General features: G+C 38.4%; 1 protein-coding gene across 3 annotated transcripts; it reads right to left on the minus strand.

Annotated features, from left to right (window-relative positions):
* Nucleotides 1-906: 906 nt before the first annotated feature.
* Nucleotides 907-16,262, minus strand: aldh18a1 (aldehyde dehydrogenase 18 family, member A1). Of its 3 annotated transcripts, none has more exons than XM_017484258.3 (18): nucleotides 16,113-16,262; nucleotides 13,404-13,513; nucleotides 11,634-11,785; nucleotides 11,301-11,450; nucleotides 11,062-11,166; nucleotides 9,955-10,113; nucleotides 8,139-8,229; nucleotides 7,426-7,550; nucleotides 7,177-7,321; nucleotides 7,012-7,085; nucleotides 6,780-6,879; nucleotides 6,101-6,321; nucleotides 5,803-5,940; nucleotides 4,806-5,001; nucleotides 4,578-4,699; nucleotides 4,262-4,448; nucleotides 3,569-3,664; nucleotides 907-3,294 (listed from the first exon to the last, which is right to left on the minus strand). In XM_017484258.3, the coding sequence occupies exons 2-18, from the start codon at nucleotides 13,492-13,494 to the stop codon at nucleotides 3,098-3,100; spliced, it is 2,349 nt and encodes a 782-aa protein (XP_017339747.1). In that variant the 5' UTR covers nucleotides 13,495-13,513; nucleotides 16,113-16,262; the 3' UTR covers nucleotides 907-3,097. The 3 variants fall into 3 exon arrangements, with proteins under 3 accessions (XP_017339747.1, XP_017339746.2, XP_017339745.2); XM_017484257.3 differs by having other exon boundaries at nucleotides 9,961-10,113; nucleotides 11,634-11,854; XM_017484256.3 differs by having other exon boundaries at nucleotides 11,634-11,854.
* Nucleotides 16,263-20,046: the final 3,784 nt, after the last annotated feature.

A 20,046-nucleotide genomic window follows, 5' to 3' on the forward strand; every position in this document is an offset into this window, starting at 1 on the left:
GACTTCCAGCAGGACACCGATCCAAAGCATACAGCAAAGGAAACTCTCAATAGGTTTCAGAGAAAAAAATCAAGGTGTTAGAATGGCCCAGTCAATCACCTGACTTGAATCCAATTGAACAAGATTTAAAGACAATGTTTAGAAGAATGGGCCAAAATCACACCTGAATACTGCTGCAGATTAATTTATTCATACAGGAAGCGTCTTGAAGCTGTGACTGCAAACAAAGGCTTCTCCACTAAGTATTAAATACATTTCAGTTAGCGTGTTCAATACTTTTTTCCTGTGTCATTCTGCTTTATTACACATAACTTTATTTATGGACTTTAAATGTTGTGATTTCTTGAGTTACTACCAAATTCTGGTGAAAATTTCATGTGAATAGCCTCATTGGAAATATATTTACTGAAAAACATGTTGATGCATCCCATACTTATTTCCCCCCCACTGTGTATTTTACATATTCAGTTGAATTCAGTCCTAAATTGAAAATATATCCATTTGTTATGGATATTGGGCATTACATTTGGAGGAAACTAGAATACATAACTCAGACATTATTTTTGTAGCCCTGCTATTTGCTAATGGAAAGGGCAGAGCAGGAAAGCACTTGGACCTTGTTCCATTTTTTACCCCAGCTTTTTTCCCCTGTGTATTTAAATGTTTTAATTACTTACATTTAAAAATACTAAATCAAATCCACAACACAATTAGTTTGAATACCACATCCACTCTGCCCATTAGTCTCAGATACTCTATAAATGAAAATTACATTACTGAAGAAAAAGTACAAAGAAACAAGTGCAGTGCGATTGGATTTTGCAGAATGAAGTCATAAGAAAAGGTACAAGCATTAACCACTTTAACAAATTGAGTCTTGCATAGTTATTCATTTACAAGCATAAGACCATGAAGAAAAAACTTCTAATTTCTAAATGTCCACATAATCCATTGTAACATGCAAAAAGTAGAATTTATATTGGGAATCTTGCTAAAAGTAAAGCAAGTTCAATGCTGTTTTTATTGTCTTTCATCTGAAGGACACTGGACACAGATCTTAGGCACACTAAAGTTGGAAGGCAATCATACATGAAGACTATGCTTCTCTTTATCTCCAGATCATTTTCTTTCTGATGAGAGCTCATTAAGCATAAACAGCACATTTTGCTGAATGAAAAAGGTTTACATGAAAATGCAAAGACACTTTCATAGTAGGACTGTTCTCGTTCAGCTGCTGCATCTCTCTAAATAGCTACATAATTAATCCTCTGTAGTATTCTTTTCACTCTTCTCTGCCCACTTACTGTGGAGTCTCTTTCCCTTAAGAAAACTTATTGAAGTCTGGCTTGCAGAGACACTTTTTTAGAGATGTATAAAAATTAATGATGGGTTGGTTGAGCATCCTGGATATTGCTATACTGTAAAAGCTGAAACTTAACTATTAAACTGTCTAGACACACTCAAGTTTAAAATGTATGTGGAAGCAGGAACACAAGATGTCTAACTAGTGAAAAGCTTATTGTGCAAAATTTTAATGTACAATTCAGGTATTCAAATTACTGAACATGCTCGTCTTTCACTGCTTAACATAAACACCAAAAAGCCACTAGTTCGGAAGGTTACAGCCCTTTCACATAAAGAAGATAAACTCATCAGCAGTGTACACACTTGCTAACAGTGCAACACCGTAAGCAGGAAATGCCAGTCACCGCAAAGTCTTTAAGTTTCCTTTTTGAGTTTGAGTCTGTAGTGTTTATTGTTTTAAAATACACTGATCACTGGTAACTTTTATAGTAAAAAAAATAAAATAATAATAATAATAATAATAATAATAATAATAATAATTATTATTATTATTATTATTTTCAAAAAGTGTGATTTTTAACCATTTAGCCATAAGATGGTGAAAACCAGAAGGATAGTTTTGATAAATCTCCAAACTAATACAAAACCACTGTCATATGAAATAATATACAATTGGTACAAAAGGACCACACCATTTAGACTTTGTCCAATCTTTCTAATGTGAGACAGTAACTCAAGGAGGTGATGCACTTGTTCAGTTTTTAGATTTACAATATAAAATGATTTTTGCATTTCAGCACAAAGCAAAAGCATTACAACTTCCCATAAATGGGGGGAAATAGTCCAAGATACAGAATTGTGCACAAGATCTACAGTAATTGTGCTTAGCCTGAAATTCAGAGGGTCACAGATACATATAAGTCTATGCATGATTTAATAGACAACACTATTTGGAGCTTAAGGTTTTAATTTTGCTCCACCTAATACTTGTCTTATAACTCTAATGTTGTATGGAACCACATATCTGCATGTCTCAACAAGAAGGCTAAATCTCACAAGATACAGACAAGTGACAAAGTAAAGGAAAAAAATAACGATCTTAATAAGGTGTTAAGGCCAACATAAGCCACCAGAACAGTTTCAGTGTACCTTGGCAAAACTTCTGCAAGTCTAGTACAAGACTGTACTAGAGGGATGAACACCATTCTTCCAAAAGATAATATCTCAGTCAGTGTTTTGATGGTGGTGGCTGAGCACGCAGCCCAACATGTTGGTCCAAAATCTCTCAAGTGTTTAATTGGGTTGAAATTTGATGAGTGAAGTTCATAGCATATGACTTACATCATTTTCATACTCATCCAGACCACTCCCATAAAGATAGAAATGTTTCATCACCGGATAAAGGTGATCAGTCAGAAGAACTTGCCAGCACAAGCATGGCATTTATTTTTCCCTTTAATTCGTTACCCACCTGTAGCTTGAGGAAATGTTGCCTAGCAATGACTAAATAGTTCTGTGCTTTTAATGCTTTCAATATGTGACCTACAACATCCAGGGGAGAGTTAATATAACTTCTGAGATTTTGAAATCAACTGGTAAATTCTGAAGAAGAAAATTGAACAGAATTGGAGCATTACACCAGCTGTTCAAATCTTAAAGTATTGACTTTTAGTCTTCTTATTCCTTGCTATTCCTTGTTATGTTTTCAGATTATAAATTCCCAGTATCCTTGTAGGATTCTTTTGAGTAGTGGATGCTGTGCATCTTGAAAGGGATTTATTTTTGACTGGCTCTAGTTGGAGGTTCTATGTACAGTTTGGGGCTGTCCAACAGGCAGATTCTCATGCAGAAACTTCATACTGCCTTGCTCAGAAAAGTCTGCAGCTGTTTGGCCATCTCCTCGCAGAACCCACTTGGTGGTAAGAAGCCCCTCCAGGCCTACGGGTCCACGAGCATGGATACGAGCAGTGCTGATACCAACCTCTGCACCTAGAAGAGACAAAAAGGTCCTGAACATCGAAAATGTACTACTGCTATGAATTATTGTGAAACATTGTCCTGTTTGTTAATCATATAAGAGCGTGTCCCCCTCGCTGCATGTTTGGACTGATCAACAATGTTTTGAACTTGGAGTCTATACTAATGCAATATAAATACTGAGTGTCATTTAACCAATTCAAAGCAGGTTAGCTTTGCAAAACAAACTCTCAGAAACTGGTTTTATCAGCGTCGTCAGTAAGGCATACATGACAACTGGTCTTACCAAGACCAAAGCGATATCCATCAGCAAACCGAGAACTGGCATTCCAGAAGACACAGGCACTGTCCACCAACTGCAGGAACTGCTCTGCTGTCTCCTCTGAAAAATGAGGTGCGAAAATCAAGCAAAGGGTCACACTACAGTGCATGATTAATCTAAAACATAGGCCTTTTTTTTCAGTTGGTATACATTTACATTTTATGGCATGTGGCAGACACCCTTATCCAGAGCAACTTACATTTATCTCATTTATACAGCTGAGCAGTTAAGGGGGTTAAGGGCCTCGCACAAGGGCCCAATCGCTGGGATTTGAACTCACAGTCTTCCAAACAGTAGTCCAACATCTTAACTATTAAGCTACCACAGCCACATACTCTATTAAAAATCAGTTAAATTTTTTTTACAGTTAAATTTTTTTTACAGTTAAAAATCATATTTTATAAATGACTGAACTGGCATCTCGGGGTACATAAAACTATATACATCCTTCTTAAAGAAAAATATTGATTACTTTATTTGCCACAATATTAATTTGGTAACTTATTATAAACTGCAAATACCATCATTACCACAAGATGGCATGATTGTCGCACAAATACATCCTATTTTTCATTGTTATTTATGTATATTGCATTATTCCAGGACAGCATACAAAAAGGAAATTAGCTAACTGGATGCAGAGAGCAGGAACTTTACCATTCTCTGTGATAATCACATCTGTGTGGGAGCTGCCATATTTATGGATGTGATCCACTGCCTCGTGCATGCTGTCTACCACCTCTATGCAGCACTCCAGATCCCCATACTCTGTACGCAACGACTTCACCTCAGATGGGCTGAAGGTCAGGTATGATGCAAACTTGGGGCCAGCGTGTATCTTCACCTGCATGTGGAAAGTTATTAAAGAGGAAATAAGAACTACATGCAACAACTTGCCAGTCCATTGCACACTGATGCCACTACAATCCCAATACAATATTACTTACAATATGCATGGTCTGCACAGAATTACCTGTTCTGTTCTCAGCAGGTCAATGATCTGATCAAACAGCGGGGTCCGAAGCACATCTCTGTGAACTAGCAGGGTTTCCATAGCATTGCAGGCTGCAGGGTAATCGCATTTCGAGTCTCTGACTGCAGGAAGAAAAAGACAACACTGCACATCAAACTAATGATTATTAAAACACTTTAATCACTACATGTTTATCATTATTTTACATAAGAACACTCTCATGCTCACCAATTTTTACGACTTTGTCTATGCTGGCCTCATGGTCGACATAGACATGGCAGATGCCCTCACTGTGACCCAGTACAGGAATGCCTTTAGCAGCCCGCTGAATATCTCTGACCAGCTGAGACGAACCACGGGGAATGATTAGATCAATCATCTTCTCCAGCCGACACAAGTCTTCCACCTCCTCACGTGTGCTTACCTACAGTACAACACAATCCATAAATATTTAGGAGATCTAGTGACATTGCATCATTTGATACCCAGCAACATTAAGCCACTTGGCTGACATACTGCAACCTCCTGATACTTCTACATATTTCCATAAAACACATATTAGAAAAATATATATAGATGCTACATCTTCAGTCAAGCATGCTTCAAGATGCCAACGTATAAAAGGAAAAAAGAAGCTGCTCTATTGTCAATTCAGATTCCCAAAAGGCTGAAGTCAGTGCTATGCTGTGATGACTTTTAGGTAAGCTGCTTTGACACCTGTCCTCAAAGTCCTTAAAATGCCACTGCCTAAGGAGCAGTGCTAACGTTTTTCAATTTTCAAAGTGCATCTTCAAAGCACAGGAAAAGAAAGATGCAAGTGAATCCTGAGTCAATTTAGCTGTTTTTTTTTTTTCAGTCAGTGCAGATGTATTAAATATCTCATTTACCTGTGATGTAGAATATGTTAGATTTTACCCAACACTAGAACACACTTCCAGTTCATTTTAAAGCACTTGTTAGTTTTAAGTACTGAATTTATATAGCAGCTCCCAGAGTATTAAGTAACTTAAATAGCAGAAACACTGAAAAATTGCACATCACAGTATATTATGGGCTCAGGCAGTATGACTTTTGGCTTTTATTGTGCATTATGGTGCCCTATAACATGAAAGGTCAGCCATAGTTCTATGCAAAAACCAAACTCTTGTATGAAAACATATTTATATGTATAAATAACTAAGAGGGATAATAAATAATTTTTTTCTTTTAAATCCTGGAATCTTACCAATTGGATGGCGTCTCTGATACCATGTATAGACAGAGCCTCCTGCGCTAGCTCATGTAAGACATGGTTGGTGTTAGCTGCCTCCTTTCCTCCCTTCAGCAGCAAAGCATTCCCACTAGCAATAGCTAATGCAGACACCTTCATGGGAAAACACATTTTCAACATAAAACAAATATAAGAAACACCAAATGGATAATACACAGAACAAGCAACTAAACTAACTGAACATGATATAAAATGGCAATATTGTCAATTATATGCGTCATTGTATGTGTGCACGAGAAAGAAGAAGTGAGACCTGAGGCAGGCAGTCTGGACGCGATTCGAAGATGACTAGTAGTACCCCAATGGGCACTGTGATCTGCTCCAGCTCTAGGTTGTTGGCCACACGGGTTCTGCGCAGTACTTTTCCCACACTGTCCTGAGAGGACACTGCAATCTGACGCAGGCCGATAGCCAGACTGTTCAGTTTAGCTGTTGACAAACTCAGCCGCTTGAGCAAGGCAGGAGGCATACGCCCTGTAACATGTAAAATAAGACATACTGTAAAAAAACAGTAAGGCGATTCATCTACTTGTAACACGATCTCTCAAATAGCAAAGCTGCAGTCTCGCAGTCCACATCTGCAAAGTCTGCAAGGCCATTTTTACATTTTAGGATTCAAATGGGTGCTCAATTTTTTTCTTTTGATATCCTATGTTATTTTTTTTTTCTGCACAATTACCATTTGCTGATTTAATTTCAATTTCATCCGTTATGATAATACACTAGGCTTAATGTATTCCATTAGGACAGCTAAAACATGGTGAAGTGGTGATCCAAATATTGTATGGTATAGAACTTTTACACTCTCTGGCCTCACACATCAGAGGCAATTTGGGGACAACTTGGAGGAGGACAACAAGACTCAAGAGTATCCATTTGGGACAGGGTCTATATGTTAGGGTTAATACAATATATGACATGATCCAATATACCCGAGTTTCCAGCAAGCTCCATGTCCTTCTTATTAGCTGACAGAATTTCATCTCTCTTCTCAGTCAGAAGGTCAGCCATGGCATAAATGATCTCACTCCTCTGAGAGAGGAAACATTACAGGTTGAGGGGACACATTCTTCTTACTCTTCATTAACAGAGCCTTAAATTTGACCCCAAGACCTAATCTCAAAACAGTCAACATATCAGCATCATGAGAGAAGGCTATAATACCTGCTCTGGAAGAAGAGATGCTAGTGTCCTCCCTGCAATGCGAGCCATTTCTGTCTGCTGCTCCACTGTGGGCCCTGTCACATTGATAACAGTAGTAGAAACATCACCACCACATCCTCTGACAGATGAAGCCAGCAGAGTACACATGTTAAAATGTTTACATACCAGCAGGCTTGACCTCAGAAAAGAAGGTGCCCAATTTCTTGCCCTCTACAATGTCTGTGATGACATGGCCTGTGACTTTAGGGTCAGTGCCATTAGCGATGACTACAGATGTGCCCCCCTGAAGAGCCCATAGAGCAGCTTTCACCTGTGACACATGTGGTCAGTACATCATTAAAGATTTTAAATGATGGAAAACTGGCCTGTACTCCTGAATCAAACAATTAACGCAGTCAGAGATTATAGTCATACCTTAGCTTCCATTCCGCCGATCCCAACCCTGGATTTGGTGCCATATGTTATAGATTGCTGGTCTCCAGGGTAGAAAGTATCGATTAATTTAGCATCATCAGACCCAGGAGGGCTGTCATAAAGACCTGTCAGAAGCAGAGGCAAGATCAGACAAAAGACTGGCTAAGGTTATCTTTAAGCTTGGCCATTTCATTTTAAACAGAAAAAGTGTTTGCTGGATGCCCTTTTAATTTTTATTATTTTTTAATAATTGTTAATAATAATAATAATAATAATAATAATAATAATAATAATATTTTTATATATTTTTTTAAACATTCCTACCAGTCCTAGCACAGGAGCTGAAATATTTTGGATGCAACACATCCTAAATATCCTTAATATTTTCCAACTTTGCCATGATTTTCTTACTAAAAAAATTTTTTTTTAAGCTCCTGACCATTAAGGTTGCAAACTGGGAGACAGTTTGCAACCTTAATGGTCAGGAGGTTAAATTTTTTTTTTTTTTTAAGAGAAAAAAAGCTTTACATCATTCTGCATTCTTTTTCTACTTTGGAAGTGCTCTCATGCGACCAAAAAATAAAAAAAATAGAAAAAGAAAAAGACCACAAGATTACACCATGAAACAGCACCATGAAACAGGAGGGTTCTTAAATAGCCTTTAATAAAACCCATATCTGAAATACAGCACTAATGCCATATTCATTTCTTACCTTGTACATCAGAGAGAGCAATGAGGAGATCTGCTCTCATCTCCACTGCAAGCCGTGCTGCTAAACTGTCATTGTCTTTGATGCTGATGACCTGTGATGTGGTAAAAGGGAATATATGACAAATCCAAAGCATGGGATAAACTAGAAAAGATTAGAAACCTTTTGCAATATACTAACAAATGCAACAGGAAGTTTTCAAAAGTGCATTTAAGCCCTTTATGCCATCAGCAATAAGCACATTAACCATGATATCCTCCGAGAGGACTATGGTAGACGACCATAGCCACTGTATGACCGCATGCAGACAGGAATGCAGAGCACAAGAAACAGTACAATATAGGAAATAACGATGTTAGTTAGCATACAGTGTCCTCCACTATTATTGCCACCCCTGGTAAATATGAGCAAAGAAAGCTGTGAAAAATTGGCTTTATTGTTTAACCTTTTGATTTAAAAAAATTCAGAAAAAATACTCTGCTCTCATGGATATCAAACAATTGCAAACACAACACAGGTTTTCAAAAAAAAAAAAATATTTGTTAAATATAGGTGTGCAACAATTACTGGCACCCCTATGAATTCATATAAGAAAAATATATTTGAAATATATTCCCATTGATATTTTAAAGTTTTTTTAGTACACCTGGGTGACTAGGAACAGGAAATTGTTCAACCACGATTTCCTGTTTCACAGGGGTATAAATATATAATAATGATAATAAATCCCTTAATCATTCATAACAATGGGAAGACCACGGAATATATCTGCGATGTGCGGCAAAAGATTGTTGAGCTTCACAAAATGAGAAGTAGCTATAAGAAAAGCATTGAAAATGTACACATTTCCGTATTTCCACCATCAGGGCAATAATTAAGAAGTTTCAGTCAGCTGGAAATGTTACGAATAAACCTGCAATTGGACGTGTGTCTATATTGTCTCAATGCACTGTGAAGTGGTTGAAGTGGTATGAATGCACTGGTTTGTGTGACCAAAGAAAAATCTCCAAGGATCACACCTGAAGAATTGCAGAAGTCAGCTGCATCTTGGAGTCAGAAAGTCTCCAAAACTACAATCCAAAGTCACCTACATCACAACAAGTTGTTTGGAAGGGTTTCAAGAAAAAAAGCCTCTACTCTCATCCAAAAACAAACTCAATCATCATCAGTTTGCCAGACACGACTGGAACTTCAAATGGGATCGGGTTCTATGGTCAGATGAAACAAAAACAGAGCTTTTTGGCAATAAACACCAGCGTCTGAAGAATCTGGAGACATTCTGTATGGAGGAATGTCTCAGATCCCTTGTCATGTATTCTCCAACCTCATCAGGCATAATAGGAGAAGACTCAGAGCTGTTATCTTGGCAAAGGGAAGTACGGACTAGAAGGGTGCCCATAATTGTGGCACACCTATATTTAACAAAGTTATTTTTTGGATAAACCTGTGTTGTGTTTGCAATTGTTTGATATCCATGAGAGCAGAGTATTTTTGTGATTTTTTTTTTTTTTTTTTTTTTACAAAAGATCAAAAGGTTAAACAATAACAACAATTTTTCACAGCCTTCTTTGCTCATATTTTCCAAGGGTGCCAATATTAGTGGAGGGCACTATATTTCCATGGAATTGCAAGAAATAAGATGAAAGTCAAGCTGTGTCCATCTACTCCACTGAGCTCCAGTGTCTCATAGCCTCTGGTTCGCAGCATGCATGTGTGTTAATAGCACCCTCCCTGTATGCAGCTCTCACAGGCCAGTGGGGGGATTCAGGGTATTTTGCCAGCCCCTCATCCCTTCAGGACCTCTCGCCTCTATACCCACATTTACCCCCTGCAGATCACTGTTGGGCTCTGGGGGAGGCACCACTGCATCATTAGTGTTGATGATGGGCACGATGTTCATACGCAGAAGTTCGTGCAGCGTGCTGTTCAGATTTCTTCTCTTCTGGTCATCATGGAAGTCCAAGTTTGTGACCAAGATCTGGAAAGGAAAAACGACATTTCATGTATAAGACTAGAATAATAATTAGAAAAAAAATAATTAAGTAATAGACAAAGTGAGAATTACAGTTAAATGTGGGACTATTGAACTAACCCAGCGCGGAGTCAGTGTTTTAGTGAAAGGATTATTTTTGATAGCACACGAATACAAACACAAAATTTTTTAGCGATTTTGTATTTATTTTTTAAATAACTCAAGCAATTTTTAAGCACAACTAGTTAAAAATGGCTATTTTCAAGGTTATCCGGTACTTAAATTTCAGTCAAATTTAAACACTTCAAGCATCTTGTACAAACCCTGCATCATATCAGCAGTATATGTGTGAACAATAATACGACAGGTTTTTCCCGTACTGAGAAAAGAACAGAAAACTTGTTTACTCAACGGACCTATAATACAAATAAAGGTGCAGTTATTTGTAGATTGCGTTTCTAACAACTAAAACTAAAAGCAGTTTTATTTCAAAATGTATTACTCCTATTTACTGCATAATTCTAATGTCTGAAAGTTGGATGTAAGCTACATTAGAACAGTTTTCCTAAGACTATCATGTCAGGCTCATGTTAATTGTTATAAAAAGATCTTAATTGTTATAGATCTGAACTTGTGCGAGAGTCACAACATGTGGATAAAGATGTGAATTCCATCTGTATTGATGGAATTCACAACCTGCCCTTGGACTTCCATCAGTAAGTTGTCAGTAATGAGGTTTCTTTTTTTTATTATTTTAAAATGTACAATGGAAAGTGATTAAATTATTGTCTGTGGAGGTAAAAAGAAAATGGAGGTTTATTCCTTTAATCGATGTACATGTGTTAACATCCATGATTGATTCCCTATACATTTGGCTCGAAGCTACATCATCTAATCATACTTTGTGTGTGTGTGTGTGTGTGTGTGTGTGTGTGTGTGTGTGTGTGTGTGTACCTGCGCTGTGCACGTGCTGTACTGAGTGAACATGGCCTCATATAGTGCCATCAGTCCACTCTGTCCTGCAGCAGCACACGCCCTTGCCTCCAGAACAGGCAGTGACTGCAGATGAAAACACAGTTCTGTCCTGGCCATTCAACATTATCACTTCAGTACATCAACAACTGTAATATAAATTCATTAAACTGTTAAATGGTGTCTGATAGGAATAACTGGCTTAATATGGTTGTGCTCACCATGTCTTTAAGTTGATTCTGTCCTGAATGAAGGGCTTGTCTGACGCTCTGAGAGAGAAGAATCTCATGCCTCAGTCTCTGTTTCCCAAATGCTACAGCTCCACTTGTGACAATCATCATTTCTCTACCTTGGTTCTGAAGCATTGCCACCTTAAAAGACCACAAATAAAACCAAATACATACAATCAGTAGGGGATGTCCAAAATTTACAGATCCATGGACTATTGTGTAATACTGTTGTATTGAGAGTTTGCCATTAATGCTTGCACAATGACAAGCTATAACCAAACTGATTATCACCATAAAATGACGATCAACTCTGATCTCTCTTACCTGTTCCACAATAGAGGCAAGTCTCCCGAGCGCGAGGCCACATTCATCGCCTCGAGTTACCACAGCGCTGCCTAACTTCACCACGATCCGTTTGGCCTGTCGCAGTTCACCACGGTGTGCGAACGACTTACCATGGGCACGCGCCAGCGGCACTGTAAGAAAAGGCACGTTACTCCAGTGACGCACAGCATGGCATCTGATAGATGGAGAGGTAGAGGGATCTGGTGGGAGAGAGACCCAGGGAAGGAGCCAGTGAGGAGAAATGGCATGCAGTGAAATGATGAGGACAAGGTAAGGGAAAAGTATGTTAGTAAACAGATGTGCAGGAATCTGATTAGGGGCAATGTATATAGTGTCAAAATTAATGACATATGTGGAGACAGCTGTTGGCATGCTGTGGATCAGTGGATCATTAGCTGGAACATATGGAATGGGACAGGCAGAAATTGCAAGATTGTGGAGCTGTAAAGTGGTCCACCAGCAACTGATAATGCTCCAGCTACACAATCCACTGTACCTTTATACACCATCACCCCACTTAGGCCTGGTTTTAACTTCCATCTTGGGTGATTAGATCATGTATGGACTGCATGTGAAATACAGGGCTGTCAGGTTGAAACACCTGTCTGTTGGGACAAGTTCTAAAAACCACAAAAGCTAACTGCTATACAGGGACACAAATTTATATATTTGAGTTTATAGCCCTGTGTACACTGTTCAAGTTCAATAGAGCGCTCAATGGTTAATTTTGTTATGCATTTCATTTGAAGATCTAAAACTATTTAGTATGACATATACACAAAAATCAGAGCACTGTATTTAACATTATATTTGGGGATAGTACTGAAATGACATCAGGTTTCCTGTGGCCAATTTGGCAACCCAGTTACAGACAATGATCAGAATTGGTCCATGAGGATGCATTTGAGACAAAAATATGAGATATAAAAGGCTAAATGTCACAGCTGCTAAAAAGTCATGACTTTCTGCAGTTTGCTCAAACTCACCGACATACCACACACACACCCGAACACCAACCATCCATCCCACTCAATGAAACCTAATGACAACGTTAAAGCTGCCACATCAGCAAAGCCAAACAACAGCCCCAGTGCTGACAGCACAGAACTCAGAGCAGAGCACGAAAGCCAGTGAATGAAAAAATGTAATCAAGAAAAAAAGAATAAAACAGAGACAAAAAGGAGAAACAAAACTGTGTATTTATTCTCAACTAAACATTCACAAGGATAGTCTAACAATATTATAGGAATATTAACAATAGTTGTAATAAAAACTCTCATGTTATCTCCTACAGTTGCGATCAAAATTATTCAATCCCCATTGCAATCAGGTTTGTTGTCCCTGTCCAGGTATTTCATATATTCTTTACCCTTAGCCAGTTCAAGTATTTCATGTGTTCCAGCTCAAGCACACCTGCTGCAAATAATGAAGCTCTTGATAAGTTACATCAGGTGTGCTTGAGACAAGACCTGTTTTGCATATTTGTGCTGTTGTGAGGGATTCTATTCAGGCGGTTGAATAATTTTGAAACTGGAGAAATCATTATAAGTTGCATTTTCAGTTGAATTTGGGGGAAACTACTTGAAGCATTTGTTGTGTTGAACTATTTCAATTGCTTTTGTTTGGAGTTGTTCATTGCAAACAGCTGAAAGTCTGTAAACTGACAATAAACCTGATTTGCAATGGGGGTTGAATCATTTTGATTGCAACTGTATGCTAGACGCTGAGACACATGTGGTGGAAACTCACTTTTCCCGAGAGAAACAGATCTTTTGAAGCTGTGGAGGGTTTTTGGGCCCACAGAGAGCCGGGAACACAGAGACAGTCTCTGCAGCAACATGCTGATCACGTCCTTTACACTGCAAAACATATAGCAAGCACAGGCCTTAGCACTAATTCATATATAACATTTGTAGATATTTAAATACATCCTTAAAAGGAATGCTTTAACGTTTTATAATGTAGTCTTGATCAAATGCATCAATTGGGGTGTGTGTGTGTGTGTGTGTGTGTGTGTGTGTGTGTGTGTGTGTGTGTGTGTGATTCCCATGGACAAGGTTTCTCTGTACTAAGAGAAGCATGGAAAACCACTTGGCTTGAGGTCAGCGTTTGGGAACTTTTTTGAGCGTTCAATAAATTTTTTCCTTTCACAATTTTCCAGTCAAACACATTTGGAAACGAAGCTCTCAATTTCTATAATCTGGCCTTTCAGAGATGGGACTATTTTTACAGAAAGATGTTTCATCCAATTTTCCAACAATATATTAAACAATACGTTAAAAAGTAACTCCAGCTACTTATGCAATCCTGAAGTTTTGTTTTGTATCCGTGTGTGATCAGGCCAAAACTAAGTGCCTTCTATGTTAAATTTAAGCTACGCTGACCAAGTTAGTGATGCATAAATCTATTTTTTCCCTCTGAACGAGTTAAATATTAATCTTAATAATTAATGTATGATCTTCAACATTATATTATGTTTGAACATGTTTTAGAAATAAGGAGTTGACTTTTTTTTATAGTTTAAATCTCTTTCATCAAATGTTTATCACCGTTCTCCTAAATTACCCACAATGCAGTACAATTACCTGCTGATAGTGGTAATGAGAATTAGCTCTGACTTGATCTCTACCTAAGGGAACTGATGAACAGAGTCTCTGCTGTAACTCAGCACATCTGTCCATCTTATAGTTGCTTTGCCTTCTGGCACTTGAAGTCCAGCGTTTGCTGTCTCCACTAGTTCTACATTGGACTTCTCATTAACAGGACATTAAAATGACATGACTAGAAAATGTTGAATGAGATAAGAAGCTCTTGTTGTTTTGTTTTCAGGAAAGCACAGCAAAACCTGACTGTTATCCCTTTTTTTTTTTTTTTTTAAATTGTTGAGTTTTTTTTTTTTTTTTTTTTTTTTACTATTAGGCATTAATAAAGGCAGTGTCTCCCCATGACTTCAGCAGCAGACAGCATTTAACTTCTTGTTGGAAAATTAACAACACGATTCATTTTATGCAACATATGACCACACATTTGATGGGGATTTGATGGGGAAGAAGAATTTGGGCTAGGATGGAGACAAACAGCTACTATTTTACTATGTAGCTACTATTTTGGGAAGACCAGCTTTCTCACAGGAATAGCACAGTGCCAACCAACAAACTAACACCTGAATCACTAAACATGTCACAAAAATGTCAATGTTCCAGTATGTAAAGTATATTTTATTTCATTTCATTTACAAATAAGTCAAGTAAATGGACATTTCCCATTCTTTTTTGTGAGAGCAGGGGAATATTTCTAAATTCATCATCATGGTAATCACACAAACTCTACAGACATGCTTGTTATTATTGTTTTTTTTTAAGCCTCTAAAAAGTGTTCCTTTAATCCCTCACCTCTTCTTATTATTTCACTTCTGTAATTTAGTCTACATAGAAAGACTTGAGCTGGCTTTGAGCTGGCTTTGAGCTGGCTTTGAGCTGGCTTTGAGCTGGCTTTGAGCTGGCTTTGAGCTGGCTTTGAGCTGGCTTTGAGCTGGCTTTGAGCTGGCTTTGAGGGGCAGTGCTGGCTCAGTGGTTAAATGCTCCGGTTTACTGATCAGAACGTCCGGAGTTCAAGATTTCAGGAGTTCAAGCCCCAAGCTACCACTGTTGGGCCCTTGGGCAAGGCCCTTAACCTTCAATTGCTCAGTTGTATAAATGAGATAAATGTCAATAATGATAAAAGTCAATCTGGATAAGGGCGTCTGCCAAATGCCATAAAACGTAAATGTAAATCTTGAACATGTTCAGAAGGAGAAAATTAAATGTCAGACCGACCAGTATTTTACTTACTGGAGTAAAGAGACAGCACTTTTACTCCAGCAGCCCTGACACACAGCCTACCAGCTCCAGCTCCACTACAGCCCTGTGATAATGACACACGCTTCATTTCCTTTCAGCTCCCATGCGGAAGTAAAGCTGCAGCCTGACTACTGATCCAAATCTGTCACAAATATCAGTCAGTTTATAGCGTCATCACCACTCATACTGTACACATGCTCATAAACAGTCAGCTAGCTTATAACTAGCATCTTACTGTAGGTCCCGCAGGATTTCAACTAAAGGATAACGTTAGCTTAGCTAGTTGCATAGATAAACAGATTGATAGATAACGCTTAGCTAGATAGCTACAACAACCTGTTTAACTAACTACCAGTTCACATAACACCTGTTTAAAACCACTCCGGCAAAAGGCCCACCGCTTATAAGAGGTTTAATGCGTGAAACAGTGTAATGATGCAGGAGTTCTGGACATGAGCTCAGCAAGCATGTGGTAGCAGAAACACACACCGCCACATGCTTCTCTTACACACTCCACTCCAACACAACACAACACAACACAACACACTCAGGCTGCTAACTGCATCAGCTCACACTAACGCTAGCAGCTTACATCTACACATTATGCGTTCTTACATACCCAGGTTGCTAAACAATTTCACGTCGGTATCCGGTTCAAGTTTACTGTCTGTCTGCAACCCGCTGCGAGTGCCACATCAACTCTCCACCGGTGCTGCTGCAACTTTCAGCCGTGTTGACATCCGCATGTTATCACACCCGCATTCTGTATTACCCCGCCTCCTGTTATACGATAGGATACGACATACAGCTCTTCAACTGGACACTTAAGAAATCATTCATATTGCCGTAGCAAGCATATTAACTTAAACGAGGCAAACGTGTAAACAGAAGACCAAATTTATCACAAAAACGTATTAAGGTCTTTTACGGTCTTACTTGACTGTAGCAATCGTTTGATTTAGCTGTAGTTTGCCGTGAAGCACTGAGAGAGTTTATATTGTCACTATGGAGCGCCCAACTTCTTAATACGTGCAACTTATGGGACATAAGCATCTACTCTACAGGCAGTCTCTGGAAATAAGTAGGACATTTACGATTTTATGTCCATATAAAAACGTTCATTTTATTTGATTATTTTTCTTAGTCTAATTTGAAATTAAATGAAGTACATCCCGGTTGAGTCATGCCACTTCCCAATCAGCGAGCTGCTTGTTTAGACTGTTAGCCAATCATTATGCAGAATGCAGGATTTATCGGAATACGGGTGTGGAAATATAACAGCCGTTAATCATCTACGTGGAAACTAAGCAGTATTACCAGGGTTGCGGTTTCCGGCGGCATCATGGAGTCTTTTGAACTCATGCCGCGTTTATTTTATTTTATTATTTTTTTAAACATACATTACGGTTAATTCTTTTAAATTAACATTTGTGGCACTAGGAATAAGACATTTCTTGGAATAATAATAATAATAATAATAATAATAATAATAATAATAATAATAATAATAAATACATAACACGAGACATCATTGTCACCTTTGGGAAATGACTAGGCTATTTTAATATTAAAATGCGTTTCCTCTTGTTACTTTGTATAACAGATGGTTGGCCCAAAGTGTGATTTAAACCAGTGTACATGGTTTGAGAGGGTTATGTGAGTTCTGAACGGTCATAAAGCTGCTTTAGTGGCGCAGATCTGTCAACCCTGACAACCTTATAACCCTTGTCATAAATAAAGAATGTGTGCTGGAGATCAGCTGCTCCTGGCCTCGACTGTGTGAGGGAGTGGAAAGACAGCTGTTATATTGGATTATTGTTTGTTTGGGTTTTTTTTTTTTTTTTTGTGTTATTGATAACAGTATCACAAATATTTCACATGATATTTTCCATACACTACATATTTTCATGATGGGATTTCTATTCTTTAATTCACAAGCCATTTGAGTGGGCTTATTTTTTTCCATATTATTTGGATAATGACATGAGATACGATTATGATTACATGAAAAAAAAAAAAAAAGATTGTAGACTACACGGTTCACATACAAGGGTGTGTAATATTATTACCACACATTAACCTATCACACCCGGAACAAAAACTATATTTATTAGTGATAAGCTAAAGGATCTTAGAATAAAAAGGAAACAACATGGTGGCAGGCAGAACCTCTAGTCAGTCAAGATTATACTCTGTCATGTCATGATAAAGTTGACTCCAGGCTTATGAAGTAAATGAAGGGCAACTTCATCCACTATGCATGATGATCATATCATACATCATCATCATGTTCATGATGTGCTGGTGGCACTGATGCGTCATACACCAACAACAAAAAAATGTCATGCACATTCACTGTACCAATCCAGATGACATCGAGCCACACCGATCTGTGTTAAATCAGACACTTCTTGGGCTTAATTCCCAAACATACACTATATGCAGACACCTAACCATTACACCCCAATCTGTCCTTGAACATCCCGTTCCACAGCCATGAGCATTAATATGCAGTTGTTCCCCCTTTGCTGTTACAATTACCTCAACTCTTCTGTGAAGGCTTTCCACTAAATTTTGGAGTGTAGTTTGGGGGATTTGCTCATTCAGCCACAAGAGTATTAGTGAGGTCAGGCACTGATGTCAGGCGAAAAGCTTGTCATTCCGATTCCTCCCAAAGCTGTTCAGTGGGGTTAAGGTCAGATCTCTATGCAGGCCAATCATGTTCTCATGTAAGAACCAACCTTAGCAAGCCATATCTTCGTGGACCACGCTTTGTGCACAGCGACATTGTCCTGCTGGAACAAGTTTGGGGTTATTAGTTCCAGTGAAGGGGGATTCTTAAAGCTCCAGCATAAAAAATACAGCCTATACAATTGTGTGCTTCAAACTTTGTGGCAAAATCTTGGGGAGGAAAAAATCGAATTAAAACAAAGAACAATATTAATATAGAACAAAGTTATTGTATTATAGTCATATTATAGTTTATGCTATTTTGACTATTATATAGCCTATTTAGTGTATATAATCTTTTACCAACATGAAATGTATCAGTTAGGCTTTGTAACTTTAGTTAACCCATATTTTCTGTGCTTATGCTGTATGTACAGCAATCACATGGCAAAGAAAAGCACTTTCAAACTCCAGGGGGCAGTGCAAGCAAATAGAAAAGTCTAAGAAAAACAATTCTTTATTTTCATTTAGTCATGCAGTTTGTTTCGTTGCAGAGTACAGTAGGCTACACCAGTCGTACAGGAAAAGAGGAGGCTGTGGTTCAGGTAGTAGAGCAGGTTGTCCATTAATCGTAGGGTTGGCGGTTCAATTCCTGGCCCACATGACTCCACACACCGAAGCAAGACACTAAACCCCAAGTTGCTCCTGATGGCAAGTTAGTGCCTTGCATGGCAGCTCTGCTACCATTGGTGTGTGAATATGTGTGTGAATGGGTGAATGAGACACAGTGTAAAGCGCTTTGGAACTGCTAAGCTTAAAGTGCAGGCCATTAGACCAGACCCTGATGTTTGTTAAGAATGCCTCCTTGAAGAGATCTCACCCAGATTTTCCCACAGAGCTCAACCACGTTCCAGTCTGCAGTTACTTAGTTACACGTTCTGGGGAGGCCTGTTATAGTCATTATGTTAACGTAATGCAGCCGTAAGCGTACCAGAAAGCATGGACTCTTAGTCTACTGCTTGCCACATGTCACTGTCTCTGTGTGTGTCCTTGTGTAGGCATGTTTTTATATCTCTGTGGGGATCAAATATCCAGAATACCCAACAGGAATACAATTTTATATTTAAAAAAGTTTGTGTGTGTGTGTGTGTGTGTGTGTGTGTGTGTGTGTGTGTGTGTACGTGTGCTACACAATCTTCAACCAGCCTGACCATATCAGCTCAACTTGACTCACCGTGTACGGACTGTGGTATGTGTTTGATTTGTGTTGCAGTGTAACAGGATTTTAAAGCATAATAAAGATTGTAGCTGTAAGAATGTGGTGACTGTGGTTTTAGATTAGTGGATAAAAGCAAGTAAAATTGGCTCTCACCATGGGAATGAAGAGCTGTGTCTTTTAAAGAGGTTTCAGGTTGTTTCTGATGTGAAGGGCATCTAGGCTATTGCTGTTTTTAATAACCCATTCAATAGATTATTCATCACTCCCTCACCAGCCACCAGGGGTTCCCAAGCTACTAAATTATATGCCAGTGTGTGCATCTGTGTGTGTGTGTGTGTGTGTGTGTGTTTCAAGGGATAACCCGAAGTGGGATACCTAGAGGTGTGGATACATTTCTTATTTAAAAGTCTTTAACCTGTAGTGTGTCTCCTCACACAAATTAATTTATCACATATGTTCTAAGATAAAAACAGCCAGGACCATTTCCTACTGTAATCAAACTAAACAACCACAGAGACCCTTGGGGCAATCAGGATGCTCACCCCAAAATATCAGAGTTAAAAATATATTGTATTATGAGACATGCCAGTAGTTTCTTCTTTGAGATTTCCGGCGGCATCTTGGAGGTGTCTTATGGTCAGTAATTACATTAAGAGTATGTAGA

Source organism: Ictalurus punctatus, chromosome 13 (genome assembly GCF_001660625.3).
Source record: "Ictalurus punctatus breed USDA103 chromosome 13, Coco_2.0, whole genome shotgun sequence".
NCBI lineage: Eukaryota > Metazoa > Chordata > Actinopteri > Siluriformes > Ictaluridae > Ictalurus > Ictalurus punctatus.